Source organism: Jaculus jaculus, chromosome 2 (genome assembly GCF_020740685.1).
Source record: "Jaculus jaculus isolate mJacJac1 chromosome 2, mJacJac1.mat.Y.cur, whole genome shotgun sequence".
Lineage (NCBI taxonomy): Eukaryota > Metazoa > Chordata > Mammalia > Rodentia > Dipodidae > Jaculus > Jaculus jaculus.
The window spans coordinates 2,222,980-2,242,167 of NC_059103.1; the positions used below are offsets into that span (position 1 = coordinate 2,222,980).

At 44.2% G+C, this 19,188-nt stretch overlaps 1 protein-coding gene across 1 annotated transcript in view; it reads left to right on the plus strand.

Annotated features, from left to right (window-relative positions):
• Positions 1–19,188, plus strand: part of Sdk1 (sidekick cell adhesion molecule 1) — a 1,082,085-nt gene that overhangs the window by 515,567 nt on the left and 547,330 nt on the right. Inside the window, exon 5 of the mRNA XM_045142963.1 lies at positions 11,837–11,970. Coding sequence (XP_044998898.1) covers positions 11,837–11,970 — 134 coding nt within the window. The remainder of the gene's footprint in view (positions 1–11,836; positions 11,971–19,188) is intronic.

Here is a 19,188-nt window from a genome sequence, read left to right on the forward strand (position 1 = left end):
CTTTCTAAAAGTTGAGAGCAGGGTCTCAAACTTTTGAAGAACTCCTAGTCTTGTTCTAACTAGTTTCTATTTGTGAATGAGCCATCACTTCCCTGCAACTTCTCCCCCAAGGACTGTGTCTATAGCCAGAAAACGATGGCATGAACAGGGATCCCCTTACCCACATACCGTGTCTATCAAGGCAGTATCCCAAAAGAAAATTGTCCTTCCTCCCAGTTCTGCCTTCAATGTTGATGGAGTCTTATGTGGACAATGCCTGTCTCCCTGCAGCTTTAGGAGCCCTTCTTCTTGGGGAGGCCCAGAGATAGCATGTGGTTACTGAGTGCCCCCATGACAATCAAGCCAAGTACAGCCTTGGCTGTCCTGGGTCCAACCAACTCTGCAAACACTTAGTCATCAAAAGGACCTTAACAAAAGAGCAGAACTCTTGGCGATAATTACGCTCCTTCAAAGAGGAGCTAATGCCGAGGCAGATGTAAAGGTGGAGAACATTCAAAAAAAGACAATTTTCTCTGCTTATAATGTTCAAGTATCCCCCCGCCATCATTTGCTCTCAGAGAAGAGTGGGCTCTTTCATGGCCATTGCTTCTGAAACTTGATCCTGCCATAGAGACATAAATTCTGCACGGATGGAGTCCCACAGAGCTCGGTCAAGTGTTTGGCCCCCCACACTCCTTTATCTGCACAGGGAAGAAAGATGTCCAAGCACCTCGTTCTGGAGATAGGAAGGCATGGAGATTAGTGGCCTAGGCTTTCCTGCCTTAGCTCAAGGTGTCAAGGTGACTGGATGCTGCCTGGCCCAGAGCTGCAAGTGTGGACAGCCACACACCCTGCTCCTGAGTGCTCTCCCATCCACAGCTTACAGCACCCCGGTTCTCCTCTCTCTCCCTCTCTCTCTTTCTCTCTCTCTCTCTCTCTGTCTCTTTTTAAGCAAGGAAACAGAGTGGCCTTTGTAATTAAGGGGACAGGGAGAATTGGCACACCATGGGCCTCCAGCCACTGCAATTGAAATCCAGATGCATGCACCCCACCCTCATGTACATGTGCAACATTACATGTTTGCATCACTGTGCAATCTCGCTTACTTGGGACTTGGAGAGTCAAATGTGAATCCTTAGTGTTCACAGGCAAGCGCCTTAACCGCTAAGCCATCTCTCCAGCCCCAGTATTTCTTTTTTTCATATGCATGTGTTTGCAGATCAGAAGACAGTCAAGCTCAGATATTCTATCCAACCATTTTGTTTTTTAATGTATACAGTGTCTCTCATTGGTTTGGAGCTCACCAATTAGACCACATTGGGTGGCCAGTGAGCCCCTGGGACCCTCCTGTCTCCACCTCCCCAGTACTAAAATTGTGTGCATGAGCCACTATGTGTCTGGTTTTTGATCTGGGTCCTGGGCATCCAGCTCAGATTCTCATACTTTTTGCGAGGCAAGCACATTACTGACTGAGCCATCTACCCAACCCTTGGTCCTGAGAGTTTATTACTATGACAACCTTATTTACAAATGCACATGTTTATTTGGTTTTAGAGTGAATTATTTTATTTTCTTCTGTTACCGTTCAGAAAGAACTGATCTCAGCTCTGTTCTTACAGAGTGTCTCAGGGAAGGAGGGCTAAGCAGCCCCGATCTGGCCTCTCTTTGGTCCTCTTCTGCTATTTGGACTAAATGTGTGCCAGAAACAATTTAAGAGAGAAGGAATTTCTTTTGGCCCACAGTTTCAGAGGGTTCAGTCCATGCTTGCTCAGCCCACCTGCACTTGGGCAGAGCATTGTGGTGCAAGAAGATATGGAAGCTGTCCTTCACTTGGTTGCGGGCAGAAAGGCTGGAAAAAAAAATGCAGGTCAGGTCGAGGGTAAGATAGAGCCTCAAGGACATCCCCCCCCCCATCTAACTACTTCCTCCTACTTTTTCACCTCCCTATAATGGTGTCATAAGTCCATCCGGAGATAAATTCATTGATTAGTTCAGAACCCTGGAGTCTAATCCTCTCTGGAAATGCCCTCATTCATTCCCAGAGGGGTGCTTCAGTAACCCAAGGGTCTCCCAGTCCAATATTAAACCGTCATAGATATTCAAGTAGAAGTTACACTGCACGTAAGTTCCGTGTGTAAGAATGCGAAAGGAAAATGGCAATTCACGCTCTGATCCCACGGGAGGCCGACGTAGCAGGAACTCCTTTAATTTGTGGTCAGGTTGAGCTACAGAGTGAGTTCCAGGTGGGCTAAAGGGAGGACCTCACTAAAAACAAATAAATAAAAAACAACCAAATGAACAGGATCTAAAAACATATAATCCTACACGTTTTGACTAAGTTTTTATTTCTTCTTTTTCTATTTTTTTTTGTTCTATCAGAAAAAAAAATTCTAAGCTAGAAAATTTTCTGCTTCTCCTCAGTTCTGTAAAAAAAAAAAAAAATTCTTTCCTCATCCCTGCCCTCCCCTCTTGTGTAGGACCACACGAGGAACTTGGCATGGCCTTTTATTTTTGCCTTGTGCTGGAACAATTAGTTAAAATAGCAAGAGCCTCAATAAGCACCACTGGACCAAAATGCTTGTTCAGAGTCTGTAGAACTTTTAAGAAATATTGCTATACATAAGAAAAGCTTTTTATTTTTCTGGATTCTCAATGAAATAATTCCTCCACCCGTCATCACCAGTTAGCTCATGACCACCTCACTTGTGCTCCCCTTCTCCTCTTTAGCAGTGCCTGTCCTAGACGGAAGATTCCTGTGCTGTGCGTAAGGCATAAAAATGTGCCAAAAGGCTTGGTATGGATCTCTTTGAAAAGTCATTTTCTTTTTAGTGACTAAACATATGACTGTGTTTGGGGTCTTAGAGGTTTCTGTTTGTTTGATAGTTAAACTTAGGGGGGTCTTATATATGCTAGGCCAGTACTTTTTCAATGAACTACATTTTCAGTCCTTTTTTTTTAGAAGATAGGGTGTTGCAGGGTGTGGGAGATAGCTCAGTGGATAAAGTGCTTGTTGCTCAATCATAAATACCTGAATTCAGAGCCCAGAACTTATGTAAAGCTGAATGCAGTAGTGTAAGCATCTGTCATACCAGGGCTCTTATGGTGGGATGGGAGGCAGAGATGGACCACAGGTCACAGGCCATAGGCCACAGCCAGCCTGGCAGACACAGTGGTGAAGGATGAGAGATCCTGCGCCTCAAACAAGGTGGAAGGTGAGGACAGAGACCCAAAGTCATCCTCTGACCTCCATCCGCATGTGTGCAGTGGCACGCTCATGCCCACAGTCACATGCAAACACACACACACACACACTTCATTGGCATCTATAACTAAGAGCTGGCAAACAGTATAGAATTAGATGGAGGGCTGGAGAGATGGATTGTCTGTGAAGCCTAAGGACCCTGGTTCAAAGCTCAATTCCCCAGGACCCACGTAAGACAGATGCACAAGGTGGAGCATGCATCTGTAGTTTGTTTGCAGTGGCTGGAGGCCCTGGCATGCTCATTCTCCCTCCCTCCCTCCCTCCCTACCTCTCTCTCTCTCTCTCTCTCTCTCTCTCTCTCTCTCTCTCTCTGTTGCTCTCAAATAAATAAATAAATAATAGAATTAGATGGAGATGAATTCATAGAAATGTCATTGTGTCTTTACCATATTCCTGCTGTGAGGAAATGGACTAGTCCTGCCATCGAAAAGGACCTCTGCATAGATACATTGACGTGTTTGGCTGGAGACTATGGTGGAGCTTCCTGCTGTGACTGCTGAGGTCCAAGGATTACTACATTCCCTACCCCATCAAAGATCAGAAGGGCCCTTCGTTCTCTGCCATCTTCCCTCACTGAGGAACCACAGCTCTCAGATTCAGTTGACCACAGCTCTCAGATTCAGTGGTGGCTTTCTCTCTGTCACCAGCACCACTGTGTACAGTACACTGAGTCCAGAGCTTTGTGTGTACCAGGCAAGGGCTCTGCCACTGAGCTAGGCCCCACCCTGTACTGCTGAGCTATGAAGCCAAACCCTTCACTTGCTCTGTGTGTGGTGTGCATGAATGTGTATGTGTGTGCTTGAGGGTATGTGCTCATATGTGTGTGGGCACACATCACTTGCTTTCTAGAATATCCTTCTTCACTCAGAGTCAGTGATCTGCTTCAAGTATTTTTTCATCGCTTAACTCTGTAAACCTGCCATTCTATGGCCAGACTGTTTACCCAGGATCCACTACTTAGAAGCAATTTCTGTTATTGTAATTATGCATTGGTTCCAAACTTGTCAGCTTTGGACTTGCTGATCCTCTGTGGGACCCATGGACCCCATCACACTGAGAATACTGAGTCTGAGAACCGGCCCATTGAACTATCGTGTCTTTAAAATGAAGAGTATTTCAAATGTTTAAGGGATTTTTTTTGATGGTTTAAGAACGTTCTGCATTTTTCTGCACTGTATTTTTATGTACTTGAATGCCAATTAAAACTATCAAATGGTATTTTAACATTTGTAGCAGTGAAACTGCAGGTTCAAACTATACATTTGTGTTCTGTGGGCAAAGCTCTTAATTGTACTGGACACAACAATGTTTTCATCAGAAATATAAATCAGTGTGTAGATGACTATTCAAGTTGGTGTGAAAACTGTAAAAGATCAAAATACGTATTGGTAACCAAAGATGATTTGTCTTTTCATAGCAGGCAAAGGAGGAAGTTTTGAAAACACTTTTTAAAAAATTTATTATTTGCAAGGTGTGAGAGAGAGAATGGGCACACCAGGACATCCTGCTGCTGCAAACAAACTCCAGATGCATGTGCCACTTTGCATATCTGGCTTTATGTGGGTATTGGAGAATCAAACCCAAGCCAGCAAGCATTGCATGCAAGCCTTTAACCGCTGAGCCATGTCTCCAGCCCCCAGTGAACTCTCTTAAGGGAAAGTTATTAAAGTGCTGTTGTCACTTTTCATGGCTCCTAAATAGCTTGTAAGCTCTGTGAAATGATAAGACTGTCAGAGAATAATTTTCCTTCCAAATCACAATCAGAACTGGGAACCCAAGTAATTGCTCTCTCAGTAGTGAGTCAGGGTGTTTCCTATGGTGACCGGGGCATGTGCCCATCTTTTCTTTTCTCCCCTGGTCTTCAAGAACCTACAAGAAGACCACTAGGCTGATGCAACCACAAAGCCAGAGCTTCAAGGATGAGTGAACCAATATTGCAGCACTGGAAGCAGATGGTTTGGGATAGACACTGACAAGCAAATCAGGAAGTTTATTCATAGATGCCGCAGCAGGGTGGCTGTCCTGCCTGCGTACCCACGGAAGGCTACTGTGGACATCCGCCTCTAGGCCCATTTTCCTCGACTAATGTTTTGATCAATGCTCGTGGCCAGAGACTGGGTCAGCTCCTCTCTGCTCAGCTTTCATCATTCATGAAACAGAGAATTGTTATTTTGTCAGATAACTCTCCTTCCCCCTCTCTGAACATGTTCAAATCAAGTACAGAATGACCAGGGGCACTTGGGAACTGCCCAGTGGAAATTGTCACCATAACAGAATACAGTGTTTTCTTTGTCAGTGAATCTCATCTGGTGGGAACAACAGGTTGGTTTCTGACTTGTGAAAGCCCTTCCTGTGGCTGAAGTCACTGCCTGAGTGACCTGTGAACGTGTTCCTTATGGCCTGGCATTCTAGTTTTCAAGCTGTAGTCTACTCCACCCACATTGGACTGAGATCCCCCCTCCATTATGTTTATCACTAACCCTATGAGCTTTGAAATTAGGTCTATAAGTTTTCATTTTTTTGTAGATATATGTGTGTGTACTATGTGTGTGCCACATGTATGCACATTCAGAAGTGTGCGTGTGTGTGCATGTACACACGTATGTATGCAGGTGTCTATGCATACATGTTTACGGCAGACTTTGACATCAGATGTCTTACTGGATGCTGTTTGAGACAGACTCAGGGTACCTGAAACTCAATGATTTGGCTAGGTGAGTCGTGGCCCGTGAGCCTCGGGGATCTTCCTGTCTCTGCCTTCTCAGTGCTGAAATCATAGGCACACGGCACCATAACTGCCATTTACGTGGGTTCAGGGGACACAAACTCAGGTTGTCATGCTTGCAGACCAAGCACTTTGCTCAGCGAGCCATCTCCCCAGCCCCAAGCTTTCCTTTGGAAATATAAAATTAAGGTGGAGGAAGGCTAAGGACACAATTTCATTTTTATAAAAACCATACATACATTTATTTGAGTAAAGTTAAAGGAAAACCTCTCTGGCTGAACACTATAATTGTCCCTGCACAGTCAATATTAAGTTTTAATTTTTTTTCTGTAAAACTATGTTATCATGAATTCTGGTAGCTCCTATTTTGAGTGAAATATTACTCATAACCACCAAGCTTCCCTTTTGAGCTACTCTTGAACATCCTTCTGATGACAAAAAGTGATGCATGTTTGTGGCAAGAACACTGGGACATATTTTAACATGCAGAATTCAAGAGGAAAACGACTAGTGCTCTTACCGCTCACAGACCAGCTGCAGTTGTCCTGGATGCCTACACACCTTTATAGAAAGGCCTACTTTTCCCCAGCACAGAATATACTTTTATTATTATTATTTATGAGATAGTATATTATTTATTATGAGAGAGTCTATGCTACAGTCACCTTATTTCTGAGATGAAACATCCAGCCGCAGCAGCTGATGGAAGGAAAGGGTCTATCTCAGCTCACGGTGTCCAGGGTGCTTCATTGAGGTAGGGAAAGCACAGCAGAGCGGACAGCTGAGATCCCAGCTCTGGGTGGAAGGGGTCTCACTGTTGGGCGTGCAGCTCTGCTTGTAAACCTCAAGGGCCCCCATCAGTGGCACACCTCCTCCAGAAAGGCTCCACCTCCCGAACTGCTACCAACCAGGGATTAAGTATAGGGCTTAATCATGGACTCCTGAGGCTGTGGGGGAGGGTTTGCCTTCAAAACACTACACGGGGCTATGAAACTGTCAGTGTGGAGATGAGATGGGTCCCGTCTGCTCATGAAGCACCTCAGTATAGTCCATTCTTTCTCTCTGTCTCTCTGGCCACCCAGCATGGTTAGCTTCATGCTATGAGTACTCCCTTTCTTGGCCATGAACTTACCACTATGAACACCTAGGATGATCCAAGCCTGGCACTGGGAAGAGGCGGCCTACTCATAGTGCGTGTGCCTAGGGAGTCAGGGTTACCAGACACAGCCAGCAGCAGCTGGGCATGGTTAGATCACTAATCAGTGTCCCTGGCTGGGGAGATGGCTCCATGTGCAAACACGCTTGCTGCACAAGTGTGATGAGCTGAGTTCAGATCCTCAGATCCCCCAGAACACACGGAAAGTCAGACGCAGTAGTGCCAGCATCTATAATGCCATCACACCTATGGAGGGGGGTGGGAAACAGAGAAAGGAAAACCCCAGAAGCTCAGAGGCCACCTAGCCTGGCTCACACAACAGGGAACAGCAAGAGAAGCTGCCTCAAAACAAGGGGAATAGCAATGACCACACCCAGGGTTTCTCTCTGAACTCCACATGCACGCCATGGCACATGTGTACCTGCACACACACACACACACACACACACACACACACACACACAGATACAGTACAAAAGGCAAAATACACACACATATGCACAAAGGCTAAAAAATATATTTCTCTTATTAAAGTATCCCAGCAGACATCAGGACATAACATTGAGATGGATGTTTATAGATAACATATATTCATTTTAGAAATTAGTTTCTTTTGTGTAAATACTCTGTTAAGAAAGATTTTGACAGAAAAGAAAGATAAGTTTCTGGAGAATTGAGTTTTTTATGTAATGACCTTTACATATCTAGTACATTGTGATATCTTTTTTTAAGGCAAAAATGAGGCTTTTTTTGTAAAATTTGTATTAAATATGTAAAGAAATTAAAAACTGAAAGAAAAAAGAACTTAAAACAAAAGACTTACAGATGTAGGATGTAATGTTTTCATTTTAATATACTTTTTAATTTTCAGTACCCTTAAAATGCTGTAGTAAATAATATAGAGAATTAATGGGCACTTTAACAGACTAATTCTGAGAAATAATAGACATATTTGAAATTACTATGGTAAAAATCAAATGTTAAAGCAAAATGTTATATATTCAATTTTTAAATTATACTATTAAATGTATAACTTCGTGTGTAGTAAATATTCATATTTAATTTTAGGTGCCAGTGTAATATATACTAAAATAAAATGGAACAATTTCTATGGTTCTATAAAAGACCCTATAAAGAAGTCATAAATAATTATAGTAAAACTCTTTTTGAAATATTTTTATGGGACTAAAAATTGAAAACTTCCTAATAGGGAAATTTTCTTAAATGAGACATGAAATAAGCTAGCCATAGAGACCTAAAATATAATATGCCCTGTGGGAACCCTGAGTGAGCAATCACTCCTTACGATAATTTTATACAATGTAGAAAAGCGAAGAGATTTTGGGGAGAAAAAAAAGCTTCCCAAAAGGTAACAGGAAGGCAATGATGATTATTACACTAAATTCCTCGGGAGAGACTCCTCAGTGTGCACGATGGCCTCACTCTGGAAGGACTACGTGTGGGGTTAGAGAGCAAACAAGGTAGTTTGTCCCCAGGGAGCCAGTGTCCTGTGGGTTTTGGCAGTCAGGCACGGGCTTGGGCCACAAATTGCCCTCTAGACCCAACTTCCCAGCCAGGGGATGGTCTACTCCCATTAGCATTTAAATATATATATACCTTTCCACTTCCCTATGTTTTTTTTCTTTTTAAATATTTTATTTTTATTTATTTAACAGAGAAAGAAAGCGGGGAGAGAGAGAGAGAGAGAATGGGTGCGCCAGGGCCTCCAGCCTCTGCAAACTTCAGATGCATGCACCCCCTGTGCATCTGGATAACGTGGGTCCTGGGGAATCAAACCAGGGTCCTTCGGCTTTACAGGCAAACGCCTTAACTGCTAAGCTACCCCTCCACCCCCCAATGTTTTCTTACATGCGTATATATGTGTGGTGTACATATGTGTGTGGGTACATGCATGTGAATATACAGGTAGAGGCCAGAGGACACTCAGGTCCTTAGGAATGCCATCCACATCCTTTTGAGACATGGTATCTCACTGGACTGAAGCTTTCCAATCAGTCTAGATGGGCTTGCCAGCAATCACCAGGGCGCCTCCAGTTTCTGCCTTCCCAGTGCTAGGATTACAGACACATGCCACCACACCTGGCATTTATGTGGGCACTGGGAATCAAACTCGGGTCCTTATGCTTGCAAACCCTTTATTCACTACACCATCTCCTCAGCATCCTAGTTACTTCTTTAAAGGACACCCTGGACCCATATTCTGTGGAAAGTGGCCTGTATTTATGGATGCTATCACTTTAGTGGTTTTCTCCTTTCTAAATAAATGGCACAGTGAGGGTACTTTATATGATGTGATTGCGGCAGTATCATGCATATGGGGGAACACCTCATCCTGCCTCTGATGAAGTTGCTATGTGACCTCGGCAGACAGCTGTGACTCAGAATGAGTGTGTTGATCACCTAAGCCTCAGGTTCCTTTGCAGCTATAACTGGGCGTCTGAGGCACAGATGAGCAGCCTTGCGCAGAAGCTAGCAACAGTGGGAGAGTATGCACTGAAGAGCTCAGAACTAGGTCTGCTGGCACCTTCCCTTCTGCCCTCCAGTGTCTAAAGATAGAAGTCTGTCTAAGGCTCTGGAGGTGGAGAAGATCACAAGAGATTCACTTTCCGGGGTCAAGTCTGGGTGCTCCTATCCTTGTGGGGAAGGTTGTGACCTCTGCATGATTGGAGACCATGGCCAGAAAACCCTTCTAACAGGTCTTGCTCTGAATTCTCAGGAGTTTGTTTTTTTTTTCAAATTTTTATTAACAACTTCCATGATTATAAAAAATATCCCATGGTAATACCCTTCCTCCCCCTCCCCCCATTTCCCCTTTGAAACTCAATTCTCCCTCATATCCCCTCCCCATCTCAATCAGTCTCTCTTTTACTGTGATGTCATGATCTTTTCCTCCTCTTATGATGGTCTTGTGTAGGTAGTGTCAGGCACTGTGAGGTCATGAATATCCAGGGCATTTTGTGTCTGGGGGGAGCACATTGTAAGGAGTCCTACCCTTCCTTTGGCTCTTACATTCTTTCCACTACCTTTTCCACATTAGACCCTGAGCCTTGGAAGGTATGATAGAAATATTGTAGTACTGAGCACTCCAGTCACTTCTTTCCAGCACCATGATGCATTCTGAGTCATCCCAAGGTCACTGCCATCTGAAAAGAGAAGATTCTCTACCAACAGTGAGAGTAGCATTAATATAAGGGTATGAAAATTAAGAGAAGTGCTTACTGGGAAGTTTGATAAGTATAATATATACCTTTAGCCAGAAAGCAGCAGACATTCCACACAGGGCTCATGACTACCCCTGTTTTAAGTTTTCAGTATCAGGGATATATTCCCTCCCATGGAGCAGGCCTCCAGTCCAGTTAGAGGGCAGTTGGTTTCCACCATGACAGACGTGCCACTATTGCACCAGTTGGCTCATTTGGCCTGGCTTGCAGTGTCCACTGTTGAGTATCTTCACTGGTGATTTCTCTTTCTCCCATTGAACTGCATGCAGAATGGCTTCTTCCAGCTTTCTGTCAGCTGGTCTACATGGAAGAGGTTATCAGCTCAGTTCCAGCAGGATTTCTCAGTGGCCTTGTAGCCCAAGTGTATGGAGTCTTCAGCAATATGGTCTTACCATCTATTCCTGGTAGGAAACCAAGGGCCTCAGCAATGGCCTATAATGTTTTGGGGGCATCCGGGACCTCCCTAGCCAACAACTCACTGGAGGTATCCCATCCCTGGCACTGAAAATTTTCTAACAACAATCTATGGCTCCTGAGTGTTCCATTGTCCAAAAAAAGTAGGATTCAATATGATTTATTTATATCCTCTTAGATTGCGATCCTCCCTCCACCTTTCCTTTGTTCAATCTTTTCCCCTGACCTCACTTTGGGCCTTTTCACCCCCATTAATCTATTCTTCTACTTACATATGTACAATACCATCCTATTAAGTCTCCCCTCAGTAGTAAAGTCCAGTAAACTAGAAAAGAAATATAAAGGGAAGAGAAAGGAAGGGAGGGAGGAACTTGTTTTAATAATCTCTGGAGGTACACACTGTAAAACTTTTTCTTCCTCACCGTGGTGGTTTGACTAAAATGTCCCCTGTAGCCTCAAGTGTTTGTGATTAAGTCTTCTATGCATTCCCCAGCTGGTGGAGTCATTGGGAAGTGGAGTCTTTCTGGAGGAGGTGTGTCACTGGGGGACGCCCCTGAGGCTCATTAGCCCAGCCCACTGGGTGTTCAGAGTTAGTTCACTCTGGCCGTTTTCTTTTTCATTGACATGACAACATGCAACACCCTGGTTGTCTGCTCTGCCAAGCTTTCCCCACTGTGGTGAAACTTTCTCTTGAAACTGTAAGCCTGAAATAAACCCTTTCCTTCTGTGAGCTGTTTCTAATCCAGTGTTTTGTCCCAGCTACAAGAAGGTCACTGCTACACACACACACACACACACACACACACACACACACAGTGGATGCTCAGATGAGCAGACCTGGAATGCTGGCTGAGATAACTTCTGGTCACAGGGTGCCAATATAACCAGAGGTGGCTCACCCACAAGTCAGCCTGTGTATTCATTTGCATATCATTTTCACCTGTCCAGATTTTGTAAAACCTCTAGACATTACTCTGTAGCTGGCCTCATAATACAAATCTCTATTACCAACAAGTTCCCAGGGGTGACCTTGACATTGTATGTGCTTCTCTGAACAGAGCCATCACCCTGGAGAACCAGCTGGTGATCCTCGCAACCACAGTGAGCGATGCAGGAGCCTACTACGTGCAGGCCGTCAACGAGAGGAATGGAGAGAACAAGACCAGCCCGCTCATTCATCTGAGCATAGCCAGTGAGTTCTGAAATCCCAACTAACAGTTCTGAAATAACTAAAACTGTGCTTTCATTAATCACCACTGCCTGGCAGGGCGCTGTGTAAGGAGTCCTCCCTCTCTGGTGGAGAAGTTCTGGTTTAAGATGGATCCATGGTCATAGTTTGAGGCACTTTGGAGCCATAGAAACTACGAAGCTTATGTTTTTAACACAAGGTCTTTATCTGTTTTGTGGATTTACCAACAAGATTTTTGCTTTTGTGCAATGTGAAGGTGTACTGATTTAAACAACTTACATAATTGTATCCTATTCGGGAATAAATTAGACACAGGTTATGTTCCTTTGATCTGATAGCAGCAGACTTGAGGAAACAAGATGCATCTATAAAGCTGTGTGAAAATTGGCAATATTTAAGCATAATGTGTTGACCGCTTTTGCTACCTGACTAAGAGCCTGATCAGGAGGAGATACACGGTTACAGCCATGCTCGGCTTATTGAAGGGCACTCCAGCTTGAGGAAACTTTAACGGTTGAACTTTGAAAGGCTTCCCTCAAGAGTTAATTGCAAGTAAAAGGGAAGAATACCCCAAGGTGTGAACTTTGGGCTGTACCTGAGTCAACCCTGCATCTCAGAGGGTATGCCTTCAAATGTTGGCAAGCGCACGACTTCATTGAAAGTGCTGTAGAGGAAAGACCGGGCAGTAAGTGGTAACGGTGGACAGTAGATTTCAGAATGTGGTCATGTCACGCGCAAGTGGTTTGTCTTGACGACGTGCGTGGTAGTGGGTTTCACCGTAAAGGAAACACCTTGCAGGAATGGTTTTCTGCTTCGGGAAATTTGGGGTGTGCACTGTAGGCTCCTGGGCCTTTGGGGCAATTGCTTTTTTAGGTAGAATTCTCAGGGAAATTGCCTGTGTGGGTTAGTCAGGTCTTTATTGCCTTGGAGAAGGGAGCTCATGGATAACGGAGGAAGACCGCACAACCCAATGTATGGCACACGCTGAGAGAAGAAACAGCTCACTGAATCGTGCTCTGCAACAGTGACAAGGGGTGGGGACCGTGTTATCAAGGGGATGGCGATTATTTCTAATGATTGCCAAGTTTTACAAATAGAGCCATTTATTCCATTTTGCAGATCTGATTTGGCATTCAATTCTGATATAAATAGGATAATGATAGTTAAAGAAGGCAGCATTCTGGGTCAGAAACAAGTAAATTGGTCCTATTCTGTTAGAAGGGGGGGGGTGGGGAATGATTCCACAAAAATTCTGCTTCTCACAACACAGCCATCACCAGTGGTAAAATGGTTTTCTTTTTAACCAGAGCCTATAGGAAACCATAAAATCACCGTCTCCTATGAGCTATTCTAACTGCCAATGAAAACTAAATCCAACACAGTGAGTTTGCAAATGACTATGTGAATGCAATACGGTGACACTGGATAATTGGAATATGTAAATTTTTTGCAATAATTTCAGTCCTATACCAACCAAGAAGTCTACTTGAACCTGCTTATAAATATGGTAATTAACTGACTCATCTCTTATTCCCTTATAAAATACTTACTCCTCCTGGGCATCAGGCAGAACATGTAAAGTTAAGATACAATGCAGGTGGTGCTACAGATTAATTGTACATTTGCAGAGAAAACCTGCATTTTGTGTGTATAACACACACACACACACACACACACACACACACTGCTTTTTTATCAGGAACAGGTTGAGTGTGGAAAGGAGTGAGGTTGAGTACACTGCCTTATTTTTTTTAATCCTTAAGCGAACCTTTCTATGACACACTGGACTTAGCTAAATGTTAAATGCAAGTAATTATGCATCCCCCCCCCACTAGAAGTTCTATTTTGGAGACCTCCAAAGGTGAGAAGTCTTGATAAAGCTGCAAAACCCTCTAGAACTACGAGTTTATATGAGATGGAATCTCCCTCCACACACACTACCAGCACGGGAGTTGCAGCTTGGGGCCTTGCATGGGGCATCCCACGAGACTCGAAGTATTGTGGGCCCATGCTTCCCTGGACTTATTATGAAATTAGATATTCCTAAGAGCTGCTCACAGCTTGGCAAGACATAGTATGTCTGCAGCCCCAGACATCTTTTTTTTATTAATCTGCAGTAGGCTTTTGTGGCAACTCCAAACAAGATTGATGAAAAATTTTAAGAACTAGCTAGCTAGCATTCTTGAAAGATCAAAAGACATTACAACCAATTCTCATTTAACAAAGATATATTCTTTTCCTTGGTGTTTGGAGAGGCAAGTACAGGACCTCTGTGTAATGACTGTGACTTGTGTGGTAGGGTGTTGGAAATTAAATGTCTAGAGATTACACTGCAAATAATTGGAAAGTGGGATGTCAGGGCTGAAGCAACGGCTCAGTGGGGAAAGTGATTGTCATGCAAGCATGCAGATATGAATTGGAGTCCCAGCACTCCCATGAAGTTCAGACATCATGGTGCCCACCAGTCATCCCAGCACCAGAGAGGCAGAGACAGAAGGATCCCTGGAGCTTGCTGACTAGCTATAATCTCACTGAATAGTTGAGCTCCAGGTTCAGAGAGAGAGGGTATCTCAATAAATAATATGGAGAGTGACTGAGCGAGATGCTCAACGTTGACCTCTTGACCTCTTCATGCACTTGCACACGCATGTGTCCACACACACAGATACACAAGCAAAAAATAGCGTGGAGTGTCATTGGTCCTACTTCTCCTTCCCTCTAGGAGGGCAACGCAGGGTCCTAGCAGGGTGAGGGCAGGCTTGACCTTGACTGGGTGTGTCAACGAATGCCCCCTGTCGGCCACCAAGAAGAAGAGAGAAGTTTCCAGAACTTCTATGTATATGGGTGTTCAGAAAACCTCACTACAATGCCAGTTGTTGAATATTGTGGCTCCACTTGAAACTTATGGGAAGCCAAAGATGAAAGGGCATGGATAAAAATAAATAAACTTTGTAAAAGGCGTGAACATTAGAAGTGAAATGCGGTCCCCTAATGGTACCACCCACCACGTTGTGCCTGTTTAGTGGATGGTGTTATTATGTTTTAACATTTTTCCCTGTGTGTGGCGAGGAAGATATATACAGTGGCAGGGCTGGTGTGGGTATTCCAGTCTAGAATCTGAACTTTCTATCCTCGCTCTCAGGGAAGGCTTGCTGCCTCCCAGGGGCTGGCTCACTTGGAAGTTCTAATGTGATGGGAAGCCAGCAGATGTTAAGAACAAGGGTGGGGGCTGCAAAACATCCTGCATGAATTTTTCATAGAGCTTATTCCCACAGCTCAAGCGTACATTGGAAAAAGAGTGGGCTGAACTTGGCATGGAAGTAGACAGTTCTGTTCTGAGGTTGGACAGAGGCAAGCATGCTTGATGAACCCGTTTTCTAGCTACTTTTCAAGTTGCTCTGACCAAATACTCTGGCAAAATAACTTAAGGAAGGAAAGGGGTTTTTGTTTGTTTGTTTGTTTTCTTCAGCTTGTAGTTTGAGGTCACAGTCCATCAAGGCAGGGAGGCATGGTGGCAGGAACTTGAGGCAGCCGGTCACACTGTGCTGATTGATGTCAGGAAGCGGAGAGAGATGACTGCCGGAGCTCAGTCTGCTTTCTCTTTATTCCATCAGGGCCCCGGCCTATGGTATGGTCCCTCTCCCCCATAGTGAAGGCGGGTCTTACCAACTCAATTAACATAATCTAAAAAGTACCTCACAGATCTGCTCAGGGATTTATTTCCATGGTTTCTAAATTCCCCTTTTTATTCCACTGGGGCCCCAGCCTATGGAATGATCCCCTGACACAGGGAAGGTGGGTCTTCCCCCCTCAATTAACCTATTCTAAAAAGTACCTCACAGATCTTCTCTGGGATTTATTTCCATGGTTTCTAAATTCTGTCAAGTTGACAGCCAGAGATTAACCACCATACCTGTCTACCTTCTTTTGACTATCATTTTGAAGATTTTACATCGAATTAACTTTGTTAGAGCACATCTTCCATGTTGAATTTATATGTGAAACTTACTCCCCCCCCAAAAAGAAAAAAAAGTATGCAGTTAGGAGAGGAAAGAGAATTCCACACAGTGATTAATCAATCATTGTTTAAATGCCGCCTTACATACCTTAGACACATCATCACTTCTGACCCAATATTCAAAATGTCCAGCGTAATGAGATTCTTTTCTAGGGATGAAGCTTAGATTAAAACAGAAATGACTGCGTCTCTCCTTCCTGCTTTTTTCACCTCTTTCATTTTAATGTCTCCTCTTCAAACAACATTTTCAGATAGGCTATCATTTCAGCTGATCCTCCTTCAGGCTGACAAACCAGGGCTTTTAATTCTGAAGGCCACTTAACATTCTTTTGTCCTCTATCATGCTAATTTAACTGCAGACCTCATATATGGTTAGGAGTTGGACGCGGATGCTGGAGAATAATGTCTTTGCACAGTCATCCGAGAGGACTGCCCTGTGAAGCTTGGCTTTTGTTGCCCGGATGAAATGCTATCTTATTTTCCCCATGCCTTTGATATTAAAGAGATGAAAGGAATCAGGTGTAAGGCTTTGAATGCGCTCTGGCATGGGCTGGATTCCTACAGCAATAGGAAGGGTGTGAAAATACAGTCTCACTCAAAACTCAGTCCCTACAACCTGGTTAGCAACTTAGGATCCAGCTGCAGCTCCGCTGCTTTGTGAGGCTTTTACTGCCAGGAGTTCAGAAACATACATAGGAAGTGGCTGTGTCGTGAAGTCAGGAAGTGAACCACCTACTCGTGTGTCGCACTTGCTAAGCCCAGACAGCGTGGGCCTCGCCTCGCCTCCTAGAGCTGCCGATGGGCAGAACCAGGTCCCAGCTCCAGACTCCAGAACTCTTCTGTAGAGACTGCATTAGGAAAGAAACCATCAAGGCTGGGGCTGAAACTCAGTGGGTAGAGTGTGTGCCTGGCATGCATGACGCCTTGGCCTTAATCCCCAGGACCACAGAAACTAGGCATGGTGATGATGCATGCCGATAATCATGATGATGGAACATGCCTGTAATGCCTACACTCAGGAGGTAGAGACGGGAGAATCTGGAGTTCAAGGTCATCCTTAGCTACGCAGGGGATTAGAAGCCAGCCTGGGCTACATAAGACCCTGCTTCAAAAGGAAAGAAGAGAGGGAGAGAAGGATAAGGGAAGGACAGAGGGAAGGGGAAAGGAAGGGAAGAGGCCTGAGCATGACACCTCCAGTGAAGGAGTACTCACTCAGTTATTCATCAGTTACAAACATCAAATGACACCGAGAGTCAGTGGTGAGGAGACTGTCCAGTATCTTTCTCATCAGGAAAGCTTCTTTCTACCTTTATTTGAATCAATGGTACCATAGGTACTTTGTAAATGGGAATATTAACCTTGCTTAGTCTTCTTGGTAATGTTCAATTTTTGTGGTGAAATACTTGTGGCAGGTGGTCAGGGAGAAGTGTGTTTCCTGTGTCTCATGCTGAGAACACTGTCATGTGCCCTCATTCATCTCAGTGAGTGTCATGAGTGCACAAAGCTGTGGCTCTGTCCCATGAGTTCTTTTGTATGAAGTTATTTAACTTGTGAGAATTAAGTTGTGTTTTTATTTTTGCATATGCGTGCATCTCTGTGTGTGACTGGGGGTGCACATGCCCGTAGATGCCAGAATTCAATGTCAGGTGTCTTTCTCTACTATTTCTCTGCCTTATGTATTTATTTATTTATTTATTTAAGAAAGAGAAAGAGGCAGACACAGAGAGAGAGAAGGAATGGGCATGTCAAGGCCTCTAGGCACTGCAAACAAACTCCAGATGTATGTGCCAGCTTGTGTATCTGGCTTACATGGGTCCTGTGGAATTGAACCTGAGTCCTTTGGCTTTGCACACATACACCTTAACTGTTAAGCCATCTCTCCATTCCTCTGCCTTATTTTTTTAAGACACAGTTTATCAATTCACTGAACCTGGAGCTCACCAATTTAGCTAGTCTAGCTAGCCAGTGAGCCCCAGTGGTCCTTTTGCCTCTGCTTCTCCAATTTGTGGACTACAGGTACACCCACCCCCTACCAGGCATTTTACATGGGTGCTAGGGATCCAAACTCAGTCCCCATGCTTGCATGGCAAATGCTTTACCAACTTTCCCCAGCCTCTAGAATTAATTTACTTAAAATGAAATATCTGAGTACATAAATGCACTTGTCTTGGTTTGATTCAGATGTCCCCCATAAACTTAGGTGTCCTGAATGCGAGGTTCCCAGCAGTTGGAAATTTGGGAATTAATGCCTCCTAGAGGCAGTGTATTTTTGGGGGCAGGCTTATGGGTACTATAGCCAATGTCCCCTTGACAGTGCTTGGCACACTCTCCTGCTCCTGTGGCCTCTGTCTGCCTGATGTTGGCCAGGAGGTGATGTCAACCTTCTGCTCATGCCATCATTTTTCCTGCCATCATGGAGCTTCTCCTCAAGGCTGTAAGCCAAAATAAACCTTTTCTTGCAAAAAGCTGCTCTTCGTTAGGTGATTTCTGCCAGCAATGCAAACATGACTGTAACAGTAAATTTGGTACCAAGGAGTGGTGTCATTACTGCTAGATACCTAAGTGTGATTTTTAGGTCTTTGGAACTGATTTTTGAGAGGATTTTGGAAGGATTTGAAATCTTGACCTAAGAGATGCCTTGCTGTAAGTACAGCTTGATGAACTATTCTAGTCAGAGCTTGAAGACCTGAATGCAGTAAGAACTATGGACTGTGAGGTTTGGCTTATGAGGGTGAGAAAGAGCTTTGCCTGGACTGGGCTAGAAGCAGTTTGTGTGAGAGGCTTGCTGTTATGCCCATGTCCTGAGAATTTGTGCACTGTTGCATTGTATAAAAATGGACTGATGTGGGCTGGAGAGGTGGCTTAGCGATTAAGCTCTTGCCTGTGAAGCCTAAGGACCCCGGTTCGAGGCTCAATTCCCCAGGACCCACGTTAGCCAGATACACAAGGAGGCGCACACGTCTGGAGTTCATTTGCAGTGGCTGGAAGCCCTGGCATGCCCATTCTCTCCCTCCCTCTCTCTCTCTTTCTCTCTCTCTCTCTATGTTGCTCTCAGATAAATAAATAAAAATAAACAAAAAATTTAAAAACAATGGACTGATGTGAGCAGAGGGATATGTCACAGAAAAAGAAAATCTTTGGGTGAAGCTGTTGCTTGTTCAGCTGTAATTAAGAGATTACAACCATTGAGATTGGGCCAGCTG